Genomic DNA, 22500 nt, shown 5'->3' with positions numbered 1-22500 from the left:
TACAGTGTAGGGGTGTATTGTACAGTATTGGGGGGGTATTGTACAGTCGGGGGGAGATAAGACCCTGTATTGTACAATGTTGTGGGTGTATTGTACAATGTGGGGATGTGTTGTTCAGTGTGGGGATGTAATGTACAGTGTAGGGATGTATTGTACAGTGTGGGGGGTATTGTACAGTGTGAGGGAGGTCAGACCCTGCATTTTACAGTGTAGGGGGTGTATTGTACAGTATTGGGGGGGTATTGTACAGTCGGGGGAGATAAGACCCTGTATTGTACAATGTTGGGGGTGTATTGTACAGTGTGGGGATGTATTGTTCAGTGTGGGGATGTATTGTACAGTGTGGGAGAGATCTGATCCTGAATTGTACAGTGTGGGGCTGTATTATACAGTGTGGGGTGTATTGCACTGTGTAGGAGTGTATTGTACAGTGTGGGGGTGTATTGCACAGTGTGGGCATGTATTGTACAGTGTGGGGGTGTATTGTACAGTGTGAGGGTGTATTGTACAGTGTGAAGGGTGTATTGTACAGTGTGGGGGTGTATTGCACAGTGTGGGGGTGTATTGTACAGTGTGGGGGTGTATTGCACAGTGTGGGGGTGTATTGTACAGTGTGGGCGTGTATTGCACAGTGTGGGGGTGTATTGTACAGTGTGGGGGTGTATTGTACAGTGTGGGGGTGTATTGCACAGTGTGGGGGTGTATTGCACAGTGTGGGGTGTATTGTACAGTGTGGGGGTGTATTGTACAGTGTGGGGGTGTATTGCACAGTGTGGGTGTGTATTGCACAGTGTGGGTGTGTATTATACAATGTGGGGAGTATTGCACAGTGTAGGGGTGTATTGCACAGTGTGGGGGTGTATTGCACAGTGTGGGGGTTGTTACGGTACCAACAGGATACCAAGGTTAATACCAGATGAACAATGTCCTGCATAGGGAATCAGCAATTCACAACCAAGCCAGTTTTCAGGTTTAAAACAGAATGACATTTATTAAAGGCTAGATGCCTAGTATTTATACAGGTTTGACACCCCCCCCCCAGATGGGGGTTGAAAGACTGTTGTACATTACATGGAGGGAACAAGCCCTTTGACATGATACAATAGAATTATATTACTTAAACACTTCAACCACAAGACACTCTTGGCCCTTCTTATCACTTAGGCGTTTTCTCTCTGGAGGTGATCAAACAATAGAATGCTTAGCACTAATTAGATTATAGCTGGAGCCAGCAACTCTGTCTTTAGAAATTAGTTTCTTAGCTAAACACAATTAACTCCTTCAGTCCTGACAGAAGGGTCTGTCACATATCTCCCCCGTTGTGGAACACTCCGGCAGACCCGGCTTGACCCTTTGGCGGGTCAACCTGGGGATGACCGGACTAGGAGGTGGTAGGCATGTCAGTTTGCCAGGACAATCCATCTGTATTCCCGTTATGAGAGAGAATTCCTGTCCATACAAAGAAGGGTTCAACTTCCTCAGTGCCCAGACTAGGGCTAAACAGTCCTTCAAAATCCCATCAGCTTCTTTACGAGTTTTCTGTACCTGCTCTTTATAGGTATCCACAATCCCTTCATACTGACATAGGGTGCCCTTGAGTTGCTGCACCTCACTATGAGCCAGCGTCAGCTTCTCCTCAAGTGTCGCTAAGTTTGTCTTTAAGGTTTCATATCCCACTCTCAAGCTGGTGTTTTCTGCAGTCTGTCGGTGCAGCTTGTCTAGCAGAGATTCACGTTCTAAACGTGCTTTTTCCTCTGCGCTCCTCTTCTCCTTCATCAGCGCATTGTAACGGGACCTCCACATATCAATAGCGGATAGAGATTTACTGAGCTCAGCGTCCTGGGGCTTAGCAGCAGGTGGGTCAGTCTCTGCTGCACGGATCTGGGCACGGGTAGTCACAGAGTTAACATCAGTGGGACCCATAGGAGCGTAGGCAGAAACAAGGGGGGCCAAGTCATTTCCAAGAAGAACATCAGCAGGTAAGTCCTTCTTGACCCCCACATTCACAGGTCTAGCGCCCACTCCCCAATCCAAATGTACCCTGGCAACAGGTAGGCTGAACACATCGCCCCTTGCTACCCTCACAGCCACAGTGTCTCCAGTGTACTGTTTCTCAGACACCAAGTTCTTTTGAAGCAAGGTCATGGTAGCACCAGTATCCCGTAGACCACTGACCTTCTTCCCATTCACTTTAACCAGTTGCCGGTTATTCCGGTGGGCAGCTTGCACAAGGTCTGCCTCATGTAGGATGCTCCAGCATTCTTGCGCCTCTACGTAGCGGGCCGCAGGCTGAGGATTACGTGGGATTCCGCCGGCAGGTCTTCTCCTGGACTGCGCTTGGTTCGCTGCGTTTAGGGGACACTCTGGTCTTTTGTGCCCTAGTTGCTTACATTCAAAGCATCGAATCGGTTGTGAGTAGCCCCGCAAATTGAACAGGGCTCTCTGAGGGTAGTTCGTGGCCGGAGGCCGTGTGGTATAGCGGTGCGCCGGGGTTTGGTAACTGGCAGCTGCTGGGGTGACTGGGGGTCTGTACTCCACTCTAGCAGGGGGCTTAGTGGTAGCAGTGTCCAGTTTGCGGGCATCCGTATACTCATCTGCCAAGCGAGCCGCTTCCTGCAGGGTGGAGGGTTTACGGTCCCGAACCCACTCTCGAACTCCTGCGGGTAACTTGTCGAAGCAATGTTCCAACAGGAATAGCTGCAGCACCTCTTCCCCAGATATGGCTTGGCACCCCGCTATCCAGTGAGCTGCTGTGCGGTGCACCTTATATGCCCACTCAAGGTAGGAATCTCCAGCTAATTTTACAGTGTCTCTGAACCGCCTCCGGTATACCTCCGGTGTAACCGCATACCTGGAGAGCAGAGCCTCTTTTACCGTATTATAATCCCTGACTTCCTCATCTGGAATGGCCCGAAAAGCCTCTCTGGCCCGGCCGGATAATTTTCCAGATAATATCGTGACCCAGTCCTCTGCGGGTACCTTGTGTAGTGCACATTGCCTCTCAAAATCCGCAAGGTACCCATCAATCTCTCCTTCTGTTTCCAGGAAGTTTTTAAAAGCTGCAAAATTTACTTTTCTCTTTTCCATCTTAGTCAGTATTGTAATAATCCCCCTCTTCCTGAGGTTACTGGCTTGTGTAGTTGCTCTTCTGGGCGATAAGGTTCATTCCGTCGCTTGCCACCAATTGTTACGGTACCAACAGGATACCAAGGTTAATACCAGATGAACAATGTCCTGCATAGGGAATCAGCAATTCACAACCAAGCCAGTTTTCAGGTTTAAAACAGAATGACATTTATTAAAGGCTAGATGCCTAGTATTTATACAGGTTTGACACCCCCCCCCCCAGATGGGGGTTGAAAGACTGTTGTACATTACATGGAGGGAACAAGCCCTTTGACATGATACAATAGAATTATATTACTTAAACACTTCAACCACAAGACACTCTTGGCCCTTCTTATCACTTAGGCGTTTTCTCTCTGGAGGTGATCAAACAATAGAATGCTTAGCACTAATTAGATTATAGCTGGAGCCAGCAACTCTGTCTTTAGAAATTAGTTTCTTAGCTAAACACAATTAACTCCTTCAGTCCTGACAGAAGGGTCTGTCACAGGGGTATATTGCACAGTGTAGGGGTGTATTGCACAGTGTGGGGGTGTATTGCACAGTGTGGGGGTATATTGTACAGTGTGGGGTGTATTGCACAGCGTGGGGGTGTACTGCACAGTGTGGGGGTGTATTGCACAGTGTGGGGATGTATTGTACAGTGTGGGAGAGATCTGATCCTGTATTGTACAGTGTGGAGGGGGGGGTATTGCACAGTGTGGGGGAGATCAGACCCTGCATTGTACAGTGTGGGGATGTATTGTACAGTGTGGGAGAAATCAAACCCTGTATTGTACAGTGTGGGGGTGTATTGTACAGTATTGGGGGTGTATTGTACAGTGTGGGGGAGATAAAACCCTGTATTGCATAGTGTTGGGGGGGGGGTATTGTACAGTGTGAGGGAGATCAGACACTGCATTTTAAAGTGTGGGGGGTGTATATTGTACAGTCGGGGGGAGATAAGACCCTGTATTGTACAGTGTGGGGATGTATTGTAGAGTGTGGGGATGTATTGTTCAGTGTGGGGATGTAATGTACAGTGTGGGAGATATCTCACATGTATTGTATGGTGAGGGGATGTATTAAACAGTGTTGGGGGTGTATTGTACAGTGTGGGGTGTATGTACAATGTTGGGGATGTATTGTACAGTGTTGGGGTGTATTGTACAGTGTGGGAGAGATATGATCCTGTATTGTACAGTGTGGGGGTGTATTATACAGTGTGAGGGTGTATTGTACAGTGTTGGGGTTGTATTGTACAGTGTGCGGGTGTATTGTACAGTGTGGGGGTGTATTGTACAGTGTGAGGGTGTATTGTACAGTGTGGGGGTGTATTGCACAGTATGGGGGTGTATTGTACAGTGTGGGGGTGTATTGTACAGTGTTGGGGGTGTATTGTACAGTGTGGGAGAGATCTGATCCTGTATTGTACAGTGTGGGGGTGTATTGTACAGTGTGGGGGTGTATTGTACAGTGTGGGAGAGATCTGATCCTGTATTGTACAGTGTGGGGGTGTATTGCACAGTATGGGGGTGTATTGTACAGTGTGGGGGTGTATTGTACAGTGTTGGGGGTGTATTGTACAGTGTGGGAGAGATCTGATCCTGTATTGTACAGTGTGGGGGTGTATTGTACAGTGTGGGGGTGTATTGTACAGTGTGGGAGAGATCTGATCCTGTATTGTACAGTGTGGGGGTGTATTGTACAGTGTGGGGTGTATTGTACAATGTGGGGGTGTATTGTACAGTGTGGGGGATGTATTGTACAGTGTGGGGGAGTGGGAAAGCATTGTACAATGTGGGGGTGTATTGTACAGTGTGGGGGATGTATTGCACAGTGTGGGGGAGTGGGGCTGTATTGTACAGTGTGGGGGTGTATTGTACAGTGTGGGGGTGTATTGTACAGTGTGGGGGATGTATTGTACAGTGTGGGGGAGTGGGGATGTATTGTACAGTGTGAGGGGTGTATTGTACAGTGTGGGGGGATGTATTGTACAGTGTGGGGGTGTATTGTACAGTGTAGGGGTGTATTGTACAGTGTGGGGGTGTATTGTACAGTGTAGGGGTGTATTGTACAGTGTAGGGGTGTATTGTAGAGTGTGTGTGGGGGGGTATTGTACAGTGTGAGGGAGATCAGACCCTGTATTTTACAGTGTGGGGGGTGTATTGTACAGTATTGGGGGGTATTGTACAGTCGGGGGGAGATAAGACCCTGTATTGTACAATGTTGGGGGTGTATTGTACAGTGTGGGGATGCATTGTTCAGTGTGGGGATGTAATGTACAGTGTAGGGGTGTATTGTACAGTGTGGGGGGGTATTGTACAGTGTGAGGGAGATCAGACACTGCATTTTAAAGTGTGGGGGGGTGTATTGTACATTATTGGGGGGTATTGTACAGTCGGGGGGAGATAAGACCCTGTATTGTACAGTGTGGGGATGTATTGTACAGTGTGGGGATGTATTGTTCAGTGTGGGGATGTAATGTACAGTGTGGGAGAGATCTCACATGTATTGTATGGTGAGGGGATGTATTAAACAGTGTTGGGGGGTGTATTGGACAGTGTTGGGGTGTATTGTACAGTGTGGGAGAGATCTGATCCTGTATTGTACCGTGTGGGGGTGTATTATACAGTGTGGGGTGTATTATACAGTGTGGGGGTGTATTGTACAGTGTTGGGGTGCATTGTACAGTGTGAGGGTGTATTGTACAGTGTTGGGGGTGTATTGTACAGTGTGCGGGTGTATTGTACAGTGTGGGGGTGTATTGTACAGTGTGGGGGTGTATTGCACAGTGTGGGGGTGTATTGTACAGTGTTGGGGGTGTATTGTACAGTGTGTGAGAGATCTGATCCTATATTGTACAGTGTGGGGGTTTATTGTACAGTGTGGGGGTGTATTGTACAGTGTGGGAGAGATCTGATCCTGTATTGTACAGTGTGGGGGTGTATTGTACAGTGTGGGGTGTATTGTACAATGTGGGGGTGTATTGTATAGTGTGGGGGATGTATTGTACAGTGTGGGGGAGTGGGGATGCATTATACAGTGTGGGGGTGTATTGTACAGTGTGGGGGATGTATTGTACAGTGTGGGGGATGTATTGTACAGTCTGGGGGAGTGGGGATGTATTGTACAGTGTGAGGGGTGTATTGTACAGTGTGGGGGATGTATTGTACAGTGTGGGGGTGTATTGTACAGTGTGGGGTGTATTGTACAATGTGGGGGTGTATTGTATAGTGTGGGGGATGTATTGTACAGTCTGGGGGAGTGGGGATGTATTGTACAGTGTGAGGGGTGTATTGTACAGTGTGGGGGATGTATTGTACAGTGTGGGGGTGTATTGTACAGTGTGGGGGTGTATTGTACAGTGTGAGGGTGTATTGTACAGTGTATGGGTGTATTGTACAGTATAGGGGTGTATTGTACAGTGTGGGGGTGTAGTGTACAGTGTTAGGGTGTATTGTACAGTGTAGGGGTGTATTGTACAGTGTGGGGGATGTATTGTACAGTGTGGGGGAGTGGGGATGTATTGTACAGTGTGAGGGGTGTATTGTACAGTGTGGGGGGATGTATTGTACAGTGTGGGGGTGTATTGTACAGTGTGGGTGTGTATTGTACAGTGTAGGGGTGTATTGTACAGTGTGGGGGTGTATTGTACAGTGTGAGGGTGTATTGTACAGTGTAGGGGTGTATTGTACAGTGTAGGGGTGTATTGTAGAGTGTGTGTGGGGGGGGGGGGTATTGTACAGTGTGAGGTAGATCAGACCCTGTATTTTACAGTGTGGGGGGTGTATTGTACAGTATTGGGGGGTATTGTACAGTCGGGGGGAGATAAGAGCCTGTATTGTACAATGTTGGGGGTGTATTGTACAGTGTGGGGATGCATTGTTCAGTGTGGGGATGTAATGTACAGTGTAGTGGTGTATTGTACAGTGTGGGGATTTAATGTACAGTGTGGGAGAGATCTCACATGTATTGTATGGTGAGGGGATGTATTAAACAGTGTTGTGGGGTGTATTGTACAGTGTGGGGGGTGTATGTACAATGTTGGGGGTGTATTGTACAGTGTTGGGGGTGTAAGGTATAATGTGAGGGGTGTATTGTACAGTATTGGGGTGTATTGTACAGTGTGGGGATGTATTGTACAGTGTTGGGGGTGTATTATACAGTGTGAGGGGTGTATTGTACAGTGTTGGGGTGTATTGTACAGTGTGGGCGTTGTATTGTACAGTTTTGAGGGTGTATTGTACATTGCGGGGTTGTATTTTACAGTGTTGGGGGTGTATTGTACAGTGTGAGGGGGTATTGTACAGTGTTGGGGATGTATTGCACAGTGTTGTGGGTGTAATGTACAGTGTGAGGGGTGTATTCTACAGTGTGGGTGGTGTATTACACAGTGTTGGGAGTGTATTTGTTCAGTGTGGGGGAGATCAGACCCTGCATTGTACAGTGTGGGGATGTAATGTACAGTGTGGGAGAGATCAGACCCTGTATTGTACAGTGTGGGGGGTGTATTGTACAGTATTGGGGGTGTATTGTATTTGTACAGTGTGGGGGAGATCAGACCCTGCATTGTACAGTGTGGGGATGTATTGTACAGTGTGGGAGAGATCAGACCCTGTATTGTACAGTGTGGGGGGTGTATTGTACAGTATTGGGGGTGTATTGTACAGTGCGGGGGAGATTAAACCCTGTATTGTATAGTGTTGGGGGTGTATTGTACAGTGTGAGGGAGATCAGACCCTGTATTTTACAGTGTGGGGGTGTATTGTACAGTATTGGGGGTGTATTGTACAGTTGGGGGGGAGATAAAACCCTGTATTGTACAGTGTTGTTGGTCTATTGTACAGTGTGGGGATGTATTGTTCAGTGTGGGGATGTAATGTACAGTGTGGGAGAGATCAGACCCTGTATTGTACAGTGTGGGGGGTGTTTTGTACAATGTTGGGGGTGTATTGTATTTGTACATTGTGGGGGAGATCAGACCCTGCATTTTACAGTGTGGGGATGTATTGTACAGTATGGGAGAGATCAGACCCTGTATTGTAAAGTGTGGGGGTGTATTGTACAGTATTGGGGGTGTATTGTACAGTATTGGGGGTGTATTGTACAGTGTGGGGGAGATAAAACCCTGTATTGTATAGTGTTGGGGGTGTATTGTACAGTGTGAGGGAGATCAGACCCTGTAGTTTACAGTGTGAGGGGTGTATTGTACAGTATTGGGGGTGTATTGTACAGTCGGGGGAGATAAGACCCTGTATTGTACAGTGTGGGGGGTGTATTGTACAGTGTGAGGGAGATCAGACCCTGTATTTTACAGTGTGAGGGGGGGTATTGTACAGTGTGAGGGAGATCAGACCCTGTATTTTACAGTGTGGGGGTGTATTGTACAGTATTGGGGGTGTATTGTACAGTTGGGGGGGAGATAAAACCCTGTATTGTACAGTGTTGTTGGTCTATTGTACAGTGTGGGGATGTATTGTTCAGTGTGGGGATGTAATGTACAGTGTGGGAGAGATCAGACCCTGTATTGTACAGTGTGGGGGGTGTTTTGTACAATGTTGGGGGTGTATTGTATTTGTACATTGTGGGGGAGATTAGACCCTGCATTTTACAGTGTGGGGATGTATTGTACAGTATGGGAGAGATCAGACCCTGTATTGTAAAGTGTGGGGGTGTATTGTACAGTATTGGGGGTGTATTGTACAGTATTGGGGGTGTATTGTACAGTGTGGGGGAGATAAAACCCTGTATTGTATAGTGTTGGGGGTGTATTGTACAGTGTGAGGGAGATCAGACCCTGTAGTTTACAGTGTGAGGGGTGTATTGTACAGTATTGGGGGTGTATTGTACAGTCGGGGGAGATAAGACCCTGTATTGTACAGTGTGGGGGGTGTATTGTACAGTGTGAGGGAGATCAGACCCTGTATTTTACAGTGTGAGGGGGGGTATTGTACAGTGTGAGGGAGATCAGACCCTGTATTTTACAGTGTGTGGGGGGGTATTGTACAGTGTGAGGGAGATCAGACCCTGTATTTTACAGTGTAGGGGTGTATTGTACAGTATTGGGGGTGTATTGTACAGTCGGGGGGGAGATAAGACCCTGTATTGTACAGTGTGGGGATGTATTGTTCAGTGTGGGGATGTAATGTACAGTGTGGGAGAGATCTCACATGTATTGTATGGTGAGGGGATGTATTAAACAGTGTTGGGGGTGTATTGTACAGTGTGGGGATGTATTGTTCAGTGTGGGGATGTAATGTACAGTGTGGGAGAGATCTCACATGTATTGTATGGTGAGGGGATGTATTAAACAGTGTTGGGGGCTGTATTGTACAGTGTGGGGGTGTATTGTACAGTATTGGGGGTGTATTGTACAGTCGGGGGGAGATAAGACCCTGTATTGTACAGTGTGGGGATGTATTGTTCAGTGTGGGGATGTATTGTTCAGTGTGGGGATGTAATGTACAGTGTGGGAGAGATCTCACATGTATTGTATGGCGAGGGGATGTATTAAACAGTGTTGGGGGCTGTATTGTACAGTGTGGGGGTGTATTGTACAGTGTGGGGGTGTATTGTACAGTCGGGGGGAGATAAGACCCTGTATTGTACAGTGTGGGGATGTATTGTTCAGTGTGGGGATGTAATGTACAGTGTGGGAGAGATCTCACATGTATTGTATGGTGAGGGGATGTATTAAACAGTGTTGGGGGCTGTATTGTACAGTGTGAGGGAGATCAGACCCTGTATTTTACAGTGTGGGGGGGTATTGTACAGTGTGAGGGAGATCAGACCCTGTATTTTACAGTGTGGGGGTGTATTGTACAGTATTGGGGGTGTATTGTACAGTCGGGGGGGAGATAAGACCCTGTATTGTACAGTGTGGGGATGTATTGTTCAGTGTGGGGATGTAATGTACAGTGTGGGAGAGATCTCACATGTATTGTAGGGTGAGGGGATGTATTAAACAGTGTTGGGGGGCTTATTGTACAGTGTGGGGAGATCAGTATTGTAAACCACTCACCTTGATCCTCTCTTCTGCAGTTTGTAGATTTTAAAGAGAACCAGCATGAGGGCGAGAGATGTCAAAATAATTAGGAATACAAGGAACCCAATCAGCGCCTTGTCATTATCTGCACCAGAGGAACAACAAAGGGTAAGTTTGTTACTTTATACTGGAGCTGCAAGTATGGACATTATCAGCGCACTGGGATCAACGGGAAGGAGGATTTATTGGGTTTTTTTTGTATCTATTGAACTGGAATAACGCACTGCATTGCACTCATACCCAATTCTAATGCTTCACACCATGCAGCCTGCTAATTAGTTGTGAACTATCTAATGACATCAGAACATCACACGAAACGTGTTTGTGTAATATTGTCACATAGATGTTCCAGGAAAAAAATAAAATTACTTAGCAGCTATTAGCTGTTTGCATGAGCATTAGTCTTTCTGCTACTGTAATTGCTTTTATGTGTCTGTGATTGTCTTTATCTGTGATTGTGTTTGTGTGTGTGATTATCTGTGTGTTTATAATTGTTTTGTGTGTGTGATTATCTTTGTGTGTCTGTGATTGTCTTTATATGTGATTATGTTTGTGTGAGTGTTATTGTCTTTGATTGTGTTTTTTGTCTGTGATTGTCTTTGTCATTGTGTGTTTGTGATTGTGTTTGTGTGTCTGTGATTGTCTTTGTCATTGTGTGTTTGTGATTGTGTTTGTGTGTCTGGGATTGTCTTTGCCATTGTGTGTCTGTGATTGTGTTTGTGTGTCTGTCATTGTCTTTGTCTGTCATTGTGTTTGTGTTTCTGTCATTGTCTTTGTCTGTCATTGTGTTTGTGTTTCTGTCATTGTCTTTGTCATTGTATTTGTGTGCCTGTGATTGGAAACACAAGATGGGTAGGGAGAGACATCTCATCTGAGACATCTGGACACACAGGGTGGGGAGGGGAGAGACATCTGGAGATACAAAGTGGGGAGGGGAGAGACATCTAGAGATACAAGATGGGAAAGAGAGAGATGTCTGGACACACAAAGTAGGGAGGAAGAGACATCTGGACACACAAATTGGGGAGGAAGAGACATCTGGACACATAAGGTGGGGAGGGAAGAGACATCTGGACACACAAGGTGGGGAGGGAAGAGACTTCTGGACACACAAGGTGGGGAGGGAAGAGACATCTGGACACACACAGTGAGGAGGAAGAGACATCTGGACACACAAAGTGGGGAGGAAGAGACATCTGGACACACAAGGTGGGGAGGGAAGAGACATCTGGACACACAAGGTGGGGAGGGAAGAGACATCTGGACACACAAGGTGGGGAGGGAAGAGACATCTGGACACACATGGTGGGGAGGGGAGAGATATCTGGAGATATAGGATGGGGAATGGAGAGACCTCTGGACAGACAAGGTGGGGAGGTAGAGACATCTGGACACACAAAGTGGGGAGGTAGAAACATCTGGAGATACAGGATGGGGATGGGAGAGACCTCTGGACACATAAGATGGGGAGGTAGAGTCCTCTGGACACACAAGGTGGGGAGGGAAGAGACATCTGGAGATACAGGATGGGGAGAGGAGAGACATCTAGAGATATAGGACATCTTGGATTTAGGGCTGGGAGAGATGATAATCCCTTTAATGATCATCTAGTGACTTATGAGTGCAGCTGTAAAGAGTGAAGACAATAATCTGGGGATTTCTATTTGTCTGACTTAAGTCAGTGTTGTCATAAGCAGTAGAGTAATGAAGTCAGTGGCACAATATAGTATACTTATTAACAGGCCACCTGCGAGCTAAACCAGATATTTCATTTTCATTTTTAAGGATACATAGTTACTGGGGTCAACAACAAACTTTCAAGCTGATCAATTGTCATTGGAATTTTAGGTTTTTAAAACCGTGAATCATATAGACGTTTGCATTAACATATATCAGCCTAACCACAAGAGCTAACGCTATTATAGACTTACATTTTGTTGATGCAACTTCGGTGATGGCTTCTCCTGTGAATTCTGTGTTGTTGTAGAAGATCTGATATCCCCAAAATTAAACAGAACAATAATAATATTAGATTGGGTACAATGAATTCCTTATTTCTATAACTATAGTCTAGATGATTACTACCCTCCTGCCCAAAACATAACCTGCCCGTCCCTGCGACTGGTACTAATTTAGCCTTTGACACCAGTCAATAAAAGGTTCCACCCACATTGTTAAATGCTTTATCATGTGCTTCTGTACCCAGTACCAATACTGTGATGCACTACATTATAACACTGAGCATAGCCACCTGTCCTCTTCTTATCAAGACACCTGTTAGTAATACAAGGAGTTTATTACTGAACTACTCAGACATTCTTGTAATGTTTATGTGTTACATCCTGTGCGTCCTGTATCCAGCTAAGAAATAAATATGGTGGATAGGAAGGTCCCCTGCCAGTCTGATGATGAAGGAAGCTATAAAGGAGCTAGTGTTATGGGCAGACAGACCCAAATCACGGATGCAATATTTATTTAAGCATAGCAAGGAAATGTGCACTGATTTCTTATTCATTATTGTTGTCTGTTTTGCAAGTTCAATATAAGCTTTTTCTAGACCCCTCAGAGAAGCAGGAGTACATATAACATACGTAAGTTGTAGGTTTTCTGATCTCATTACACACTACACAGTGCTTACTTACAGCAGTGTACATTTCCATCTAATTCCAACTATGCTGAAAATATAAAATAAACAAAAGACTTTATGGATTAATTTATGTGTCTGTTAGAATATACAGTGTATCTAATAAAAATGTCTGTGTGGATTGATAATGGTTAGGGAGACCATTCAAACAAATGTCAAATAGACATCATATCACATCACATACTTAAAGGGACAGTCTAGTCAAAAATAAACTTTCATGATTCAGATATGGCATGTAATGTTAAGCAACTTTCCAATTTACTTTTATCATCAATTCTGCTTTGTTCTCTTGGTATTCTTAGTTGAAAGCTAAACTTAGGAGGCTCATATGCAAATATCTAAGCCCTTGAAGGCCACCTCTTATCTTAATGCATTTTGACATTTTTTCTCAACTAGAGGGTGTTAGTTCATGTATGTTATATAGATAACATTGTGCTAAAGTCAGCACTGATTGGCTAAAATGCATGTCTGTCAAAAGAACTGAGATAAGGAGGCTTAGATACAAGGTAATCACAGAGATAATAAGTGTATTAATATAACAAACTCAAAAAAAAGCGTGGTGGGGCAACAGGCTTAAAAGTTAAAACATAGCTTTTATTTGCCAGAAATGTAAGATCAAAGTTACATCAGTATAAAAACATATGAAGAGCCATTATTATTTTGAATGAGCTAGTATTTTAAAGGCATTAACATGATACCAGAGATTGGCTATACAGACCGTTAACATATAGTTTCTGAGAACATTTATCTAGAATGCCCTTGATACAGATATAAAACGATGTATAGAAGTATAAGCTCCTATCTTGCATGCATTACAATATAATTCGCATTATAAATACACTTAAAGTTTTCTGTTGGTAAAAAGCCGGTGACATAAGAGTACAACAGTAGCGTGTAGAGAGACACTTATATTAGTGTTAATCAGTAATTAGCTGATAGCTATTTAAATGATATATTTACTGGATCCTTTCTTTTCATGCTGCCCATACTTGCTCTAGTAATGACCGGGTTAAACTTGTATGCTAAAGGTTAAGTCAGTGTTAATCAGTTAGATTTAAGGAGGCTGTGTAGCCAGTAGCAGCACGGTCTATGAGTAAGGCAGTAGCAGCACGGTCTATGAGTAAGGCAGTAGCAGCACGGTCTATGAGTAAGGCAGTAGCAGCACGGTCTATGAGTAAGGCAGTAGCTGAAACGCGTAAGACTGCTGCCCTGGCTCTTCATATATTTTTATACTGATGTAAATTTGATCTTAAGTTTTTGACAAATAAAAGCTATGTTTTAACTTTTAAGCCTGTTGCCCCGCCACGCTTCTTTTCTTTTTTTTGAGTTTCGTATTATAGACAGACCTCTGAAAGGTCTGTGAGCGGTTTGCGGGGCCCCGTAGCAGTCTGCTTGTTTGGAGGAGGAGTTTGTACTTTACACGCCGGAGGTGTCTAAGAGAGAAGTGGAGCTGAACAGCTGCAAACTTAGCTGCAGGTGATCTGGATGGGAACACAGGATCCTGAGGAGTGAAGGTACTGTTTATTTCTTGCTAGTGTTAAGACACTGATGCCCTAGTCACCCTGAAATAGAATTACTGGTCGCAGCTTGAAGAGCCTCTCTTTAAGTAACGACTTGAGCGCTGGTTAGGGTTCTCTCTTTTGTATCACTTTATTAATATAACAGTGTTGGTTATGCAGAACTGGGGAATGAGTAATAAAGGGATTATCTAACTTTATAAACAATAAAAATTCTGGCGTAGACTGTCCCTTTAATACCTCCACATTTAATTAACATTCTCACAAAGGCTAAGGCGTAATGTAACCATACGAAGCTGGTACCTAAAAAGACTAAACGAGGGTTACACGATTGTGGAGTAACATATATATAAATATATAACGTTTGCTATATTTTTATCAGTCTAGATATTTGACAACTTTCCCAAAAAACTAGAATATTCTAGTAAAAACATGTAAATCCTTCCTGCTGATACTATATGGGGCCGATTTATCTCCGTATGCTGTCGGAATTTATCGATGTGCAGCGGACATGAAACACTACATCGTATCATGTCCGCTCGCACATTAATAAATATGCCCCTATATATTTTATTACTATTTATTATTATTATTATTATTATTATTATTATTATAACCATGTGCAAACTGCTGATTTGTATATAGTAATATTTAGTGTGAATAAATGTGCTGCTATTCCTCTGCAATAATACACATTGTAATTGTAATATGTTTGATAATTTCATGTTTTCGTGCACTTTTAAGCGTCTGTTTCAGCAGCATTTCTGTTGTAAAATACATTTTGGGTCGATTGTGTAAATCAGATGTTCTGAAATATACAGATATCCACATGTATAACACAAAAAAGTGATACAAATACGTTCCCATATGATGATTCCCATCCACTTCATACCTTAAATTTATAGGTGGTCAAATAATTCAAATTTTCAAGACGAAAATCGCATTTAGTTTTATTTAATCGTATGTTATCGTATTCCAGAATAAATTTTCCATCAGGTCCATTCTTCTTTTGGGGGTCGTTACATTTAATTGTGATAACGTTATTTGGCCCAACATGTGATTTAACTTCTTCAACTTTTTCGGGTTCTGTGGCAGAGAAAAAAAGAAGATAATTATCAGACACAGAGCAATCAATCTACCTCTATAAGTTCTTGTGCCATCTTAGAGTAACTGGAAACCCTCCCCGGCTGCCCCTGTATTGGCTCTTTCTTCTCCTGATAGTTTTGCTTTTGTTTCTTCCTATTTGGAGATAGGAAGCCTTAGGTGCAACTGTGCTTCAATCTGATGTGGTTTTGTTCAGATGAAGAATGTACGGCTTCTTACTGCTGCAAGGTCCAACCACCTCCTCACCTTCAACAAGGCTGACTATGGCTTGTAGGTCACTTGATACACAAGTTTCCTCTTCGTTAGCTATGAGTGGTCTATAGACTGTGGCCTACTCTTGGGGGGGGGTTCTTCTTCCCCAGAGAGAACAGTGTCTTCACCAGCTTATCTGCAGTTTGCTTGTGGTCATGCCTGTGTTCTACAGAGTGTTCTTTGGCCATTTAAAGTAATTTTTTAATCCTAATGGGGCAAGGTAGAAAACGCCACCTTTTGAAGGCGAGGACAATTTTTTTTAAATTTATCAATATAAAAAATAGTACAAAAAATGAAACTACAGTAATTCTAAAATAGTAATTGTAGATAAAAATACTTATAAAGAGAGGACATTACTGACTGTATGAGGTACAGAGTTAAGTTCTACAGACATGCAAGTTGTGGCCCCAGCTCTGGATAAATAGATAACGGGTTGTTTACAGGTTTCTCACCAATAGATCTTTGAAAGGTGCTCCACTAAGTAAATGGGACCCTGGTTATGGCGAGTGTTATACACCAGCGTATTGGCACCTTGTACCACCTCATTAACACCAAGTAAATGGGACCCCGGTAATGGCGAATGTTATACACCAGCGTATTGGCACCTCGTAACTCCTCATTAACACCAAGTAAATGGGACCCTGGTAATGGCTAGTGTTATACACCAGCGTATTGGCACCTCGCACCTCCTCATTAACACCAAGTAAATGGGACCCTGGTAATGGCGAGTGTTATACACCAGCGTATTGACACCTCGCACCTCCTCATTAACACCAAGTAAATGGGACCCTGGTAATGGCGAGTGTTATACACCAGCGTATTGGCACCTCGTACCTCCTCATTAACACCAAGTAAATGGGACCCTGGTAATGGTGAGTGTTATACACCTGCGTATTGGCACCTCGCACCTCCTCGTTAACACCAAGTAAATGGGACCCTGGTAATGGTGAGTGTTATACACCTGCGTATTGGCACCTCGCACCTCCTCGTTAACACCAAGTAAATGGGACCCTGGTAATGGTGAGTGTTATACACCAGCGTATTGGCACCTGGTACCTCCTCATTAACACCAAGTAAATGGGACCCTGGTAATGGTGAGTGTTATACACCTGCGTATTGGCACCTGGTACCTCCTCATTAACACCAAGTAAATGGGACCCTGGTAATGGCGAGTGTTATACACCAGCGTATTGGCACCTCGCACCTCCTCGTTAACACCAAGTAAATGGGACCCTGGTAATGGCGAGTGTTATACACCTGCGTATTGGCACCTCGCACCTCCTCGTTAACACCAAGTAAATGGGACCCTGGTAATGGTGAGTGTTATACACCAGCGTATTGGCACCTGGTACCTCCTCATTAACACAAAGTAAATGGGACCCTGGTAATGGTGAGTGTTATACACCATTACAACTTAGATCTCACTGCTATATACAGCAAAACACAGGCTCACTTGAGCCCTAGCTCTGTGGGCCCTGTGCTTCTAAGTGGCCCTGTGTTACAAGTTGCAGAGTTTCTAACTGGCTCTATATCCACAATGCTATCATTCAGAATGCTACAACATGAAGCACTGTTCTAACCTTACTTCAGCTCATCTCTCTACAGGTATGCTTCCCTGCTTTCTTTATCACCCTGGCTGCTGATACACGTCCCTTTAATCTGTTTGTTAGAGTACTCTGGTATGTCTCCCTGCTTTCTTTATCACCCTGGCTGCTGATACACGTCCCTTTAAACTGTTTGTTAGAAAACTCTGGTAAGCATTTCTTCTGATGTCTGTATTTTGACTATTTGTAATCTTCTTATCAGACACTACAATTTCAATGCATCCTCTGCCATATTGCTCCCCCCCATCTAATTTGCAAGTGTGTGTAACTCCTGTCTAGCTAACTAGGCTGTTTGTAACCAGGTGCCTGGAATCAAATCATTACAACTTAGATCTCACTGCTATATACAGCAAAACACAGGCTCAGTTACTAACTGAAGTAGAAACTGCAGTCCCACTGACAGGTAAACTTACTAACTATACACCTGCACAATACTCTTCATGGGGCCGATTTATCAAGCTCCGTATGATGCCCTTTGTTTCCGGCGAGTCTAAAGACTGCTGCTCCATAACTGGTCCGCCAGTTCTGAAGCCGCAGACAGAAATCAACCCGATTGAATACGATCGGGTTGATAGACACCCCCTGCTAGCAGCCGATTGGTTGCGAATCTGCAGGGAGCGGCATTGCACCAGCAGAACCAGAACATTTATCGATGTACGGCGGACATGATCCGCTATATGGGATCATGTCCGCTCGCACCTTAATAAATTAACCCCCATGTCTTTTCTGCCCTTTCTCTCTGTCCTTCTCCTAAAACTCACTGCATGTCCCTATAACAATAACAACCCCCACACTATCCATATCTCATCCTACCTTCTCTCATCCCCTATGCTATCCTCTCATGAACTACTCTGTCTCCTTAGAAATACTTCCCCATCTAACTCTCCTGTGTCTAATCATACCCGCTCCTACAAGTATCACTCTCACCTCCTGTCATTCACACTCCTACTACTGCTTGCTGCTGGTGACGTCTCTCCTGTCTCTAATCACACCCGCTCCTACAAGTATCACTCTCACCTCCTGTCATTCACACTCCTACTACTGCTTGCTGCTGGTGATGTCTCTCCTGTCTCTAATCACACCCGCTCCTACAAGTCTGACTCTCACCTTCTGTCATTCACACTCCTACTACTGCTTGCTGCTGGTGACATCTCTCCTGTCTCTAATCACACCCGCTCCTACAAGTATCACTCTCACCTCCTGTCATTCACACTCCTACTACTGCTTGCTGCTGGTGACGTCTCTCCTGTGTCTAATCATACCCGCTCCTACAAGTCTCACTCTCACCTTCTGTCACTCACACTCCTACTACTGCTTGCTGCTGGTGACGTCTCTCCTGTCTCTAATCACACCCGCTCCTACAAGTCTCACTCTCAACTTCTATTACTCTCACTGCTACTACTGCTTGCTGCTGGTGACGTCTCTCCTGTCTCTAATCATACGCGCTCCTACAAGTCTCACTCTCACCTTCTGTCACTCTCACTGCTACTACTGCTTGCTGCTGGTGATGTCTCTCCTGTGTCTAATCATACCCGCTCCTACAAGTCTCACTCTCACCTTCTGTCACTCACACTCCTACTACTGCTTGCTGCTGGTGACGTCTCTCCTGTGTCTAATCATACCCGCTCCTACAAGTCTCACTCTCACCTCCTGTCACTCACACTCCTACTACTGCTTGCTGCTGGTGACGTCTCTCCTGTGTCTAATCATACCCACTCCTACAAGTCTTACTCTCAGCTTCTGTTACTCTCACTGCTACTACTGCTTGCTGCTGATGACGTCTCTCTTGTGTCTAATCACAACCACTCCTATAAGTCTCACTCTCACCTCCTGTCACTCACACTGCTACTACTGCTTGCTGCTGGTGACGTCTCTCCTGTATCTAATCATAACCGCTCCTACAAGTCTCACCTTCTGTCACTCACACTCCTACTACTTCTTGCTGCTGGTGACGTCTCTCCTAACCCTGGCCCTGCAGTAATCACCACACTTTTACACTCTCGCTTAGTCTCCCACTGGAAAAACTCTAGGTCACGCAATCCTAGTAATCTCATCTCCATTAACCGTCTCTTTTCTTGTGCCCTCTGGAATGCTCACTCTGTCTGTAACAAACTTACAACTGTTCAGGACCTGTTTGTTTCCAACTTTTTCAACCTTTTAGCAATTACTGAAATCTTGCTATCTTCTTCTGACATTGCTTCCATTGCTGCTCTAACGCACGGTGGTCTCCACTTAAGCCACACACCTAGGCAAGGCGAGAGACATGGTGGCGGTGTAGGAATCCTTCTCTCCCCCTCCTGCTCCTATCAGTACTTGCCTCCTCTTTCATCTCTCTCCTTTTCCTCCTTTGATGTCCACTGCATTTGCCTGTTCTTCCCCCTCTCTCTCAGAGTGACAGTTATCTATCGCCCCCCTGGACCAACCTTTCAATTCCTTGACAACTTTGCCGCCTGGCTTCCTTACTTTCTCACTATAAATACACCTACTCTAATTCTGGGGGACTTCAACATCCCCATTGACAACCCATCTGTCCCTGCTGCCTCTAAACTTCTCTCACTTACTAACTCCTTTGGCCTCTCACAAACCACTCTATTCCCTACTCACCACGATGGACAGTCTATTGATCTGGTATTCTCCTATCTCTGCTCTCTCTCTGTTGTAGCCTGTCGCCCATTTCCCATCTTATACGACCATCTGCTCACCTTTTATCTTAATATACAGGCTAAACCTACTTCTTCCCCTCTCCCCCGCACCTGTTGAAATCTGCACACTGTGGATCCTTTCCAACCTTATTCAAAAACGCCTCCCCCACACATCCACGATATCCTGCCCTGACCTTGCTACAACCCAATATAACAATACTCTCTCCTCTGCACTTGACACTCTTGCTCCTCCCCAACTACGTAAAGCCCCACGTCGTCAGCTCCAGCCCTGGCACTCTCAGCAAACATGTCACCTACAAAAATTCTCTCGCACTGCTGAACATGCCTGGAGGAAATCCCGATCTGAACCTGATTTCATCCACTATAAGTTAATTCTTTATTCTTAAACCTCTGTTCTTCACTTAGCTAAGCAAACCTACTTCTCTTCTCTTATATCCACTCACTCCTCAAATCCGAAAAGTCTCTTCTCTATTTTCAACTCTCTCCTCTACCCACCTGCACCACCCCCTTCATCTGCATTCAGTGCTCAAGACCTGGCTGACTACTTTTTTAATAATACACTTACCATCCGAAGAAACATCCCAACACAAGCCTGCAATCTCCTAACTTTGCTCCCAGTCACCCCCTCTGCCACTCTCTACACACTCCTCCCAACCACTGAGAGTAAAGTGGGTTCCCTATTGTCTTCCTCACACCTCACTACCTGCCCACTTGACCCAACCACTGAGAGTGAAGTGGGTTCCCTATTGTCTTCCTCACACCTCACTACCTGCCCACTTGACCCTATTCCTTCACATCTAATACCTTCTCTGTCTTCCATTCTCACTCCAGCTCTTATTCACATATTCAACCTATCCCTTTCTACTGGTTCATTCTCTGCCTCCTTCAAACATGCAAAGGTCACCCCCATCCTCAAAAAAAACCTCCCTTGACCCTAACTCTCCTGCAAACTACCGCCCCATATCACTGCACCCGCTATTTTAAAATATCCTTGAAAAACTAGTTTTCGATCTCTTAACCCACTTCCTGTCCAAGTCATTGCTTAAACCCCTGCAATCTGGCTTCCGTCCCCAACACTCAACTAAGACTGCCCTCACCAAGGTTACTAACGATCTCCTTTCTGCTATAAACAATAGCCACTACTCTATGCTCATCTCACTTGACTTCTCTGCTGCCTTTGACACTGTTGACCATCCCCTTCTCCTACAGACTTCTCAGCTCTCTAGGGCTCAGTGACACTGCCCTCCACCTGGATTCACTCTTATCTCTCTAATAGATCCTTCTCCATCACTTTTGCTGGTGACTCCTCCTCCCTTTTGCCTCTGTCTGTCAGAGTACCTCAAGGCTCTGTTCGGGGTCCTCTACTCTTCTCTATTTACACTTCTTCACTGAGTAAACTTATCAACAGCTATGGCTTCAACTATCACCTCTATGCTGAATGCGGATGATACCCAGATCTATCTATCCTTCTGTCATTTCTCACATCAGCAACTGCTTATCTGGCATTTCCTCCTGGATGGCCTCTCACCACCTAAAAATAAGCATGTCCAAGACCGAACTACTTCTAATCCCCCCCCCCCCTCTAACTCTACTCTTGTTTCTAACTTTTCTATCACTGTTGGTGGCACCAATATCTCCCCATCACCCCAAGTCCGCTGCCTTGGAGTCACAGTTGACTCAAATCTGTCCTTCATTCCCCACATCCAATTGCTCTCTTCATCCTGCCGCAATCACCTACGCAATATCTCCAAAATTCGTCCATTTCGGAGCACTGAAACTACTAAACAGCTAATCCACTCCCTGGTAATTTCCCGACTTGACTACTGTAATAACCTACTAACTGGCCTCCCTCTCCCCCCTTCAATCCATCCTAAATGCCTCTGCCAGGCAAATCCACCTCTCTCGACACTCTGTATCTGCTGCACCTCTCTGTGAGTCCCTTCACTGGCTCCCCATTCACAGCAGAGTAAATTTTAAAATTTTCACCCTGACCTACAAAGCCCTAACCAATGCTCCCCCATCCTACCTGTCCTCACTCATCAACAAATATACTCCAGCCCGCCCCTATGATCCAAAAATGACCTGCTCCTTGCATCTTATACCATCACCTCCTCCCATGCTAAAATACTAGACTTCTCTTGTGTGGCACCAACCCTCTGGAATGCACTTCCTCGAGCTGTCAAGACTTTCCCCTAAGCTCTCCTCCTTTAAACACTCCCTAAAGACCTTTTTGTTCAGGGAAGCTTATAACCCGACTCAGTAACAAATGAATTTCACTTACCTCACAGTTTCCCTCATCTAACCCCTCACTAACATCATTCTCACCTTTGCAGTCTCCACCTCCTGTTTCCCACCCTCCAACCCATCTAGATTGTAAGTTCCCACATGAATAAGGCCCTCAATTCCCCCTGTATTTGACTGTAAAATGTTGTCTTACATTCTATTGTTTCTCCGTTGTATTTTTATCTTTGTACCCATGGGCAGCGCTGCGGAATCTGTTGGCACTTTATAAATAAAGAATAATATTAATAATGATAAAATACACCAGCGTACTTGCACCTCG

At 44.9% G+C, this 22500-nt stretch overlaps 1 protein-coding gene across 5 annotated transcripts in view; it reads right to left on the bottom strand.

The window, feature by feature from the left end:
- The window catches only part of PTPRC (protein tyrosine phosphatase receptor type C), a gene marked incomplete at its 3' end in the record, with an annotated part of 312862 nt that overhangs the window by 43273 nt on the left and 247089 nt on the right, over positions 1-22500 (bottom strand). For all 5 annotated transcript variants that reach the window (XM_053693805.1, XM_053693806.1, XM_053693807.1 and 2 more), the window contains 3 exon segments: positions 10130-10238; positions 12085-12145; positions 15207-15400. In XM_053693805.1, coding sequence (XP_053549780.1) covers positions 10130-10238; positions 12085-12145; positions 15207-15400 — 364 coding nt within the window.

The sequence above is a fragment of the Bombina bombina genome, chromosome 10 (genome assembly GCF_027579735.1).
Source record: "Bombina bombina isolate aBomBom1 chromosome 10, aBomBom1.pri, whole genome shotgun sequence".
In the NCBI taxonomy this organism is placed as follows: Eukaryota; Metazoa; Chordata; class Amphibia; order Anura; family Bombinatoridae; genus Bombina; species Bombina bombina.
The sequence above is the reverse complement of the archived record's forward strand: the minus strand, read 5'-3'. Positions and strand labels throughout refer to the sequence as shown.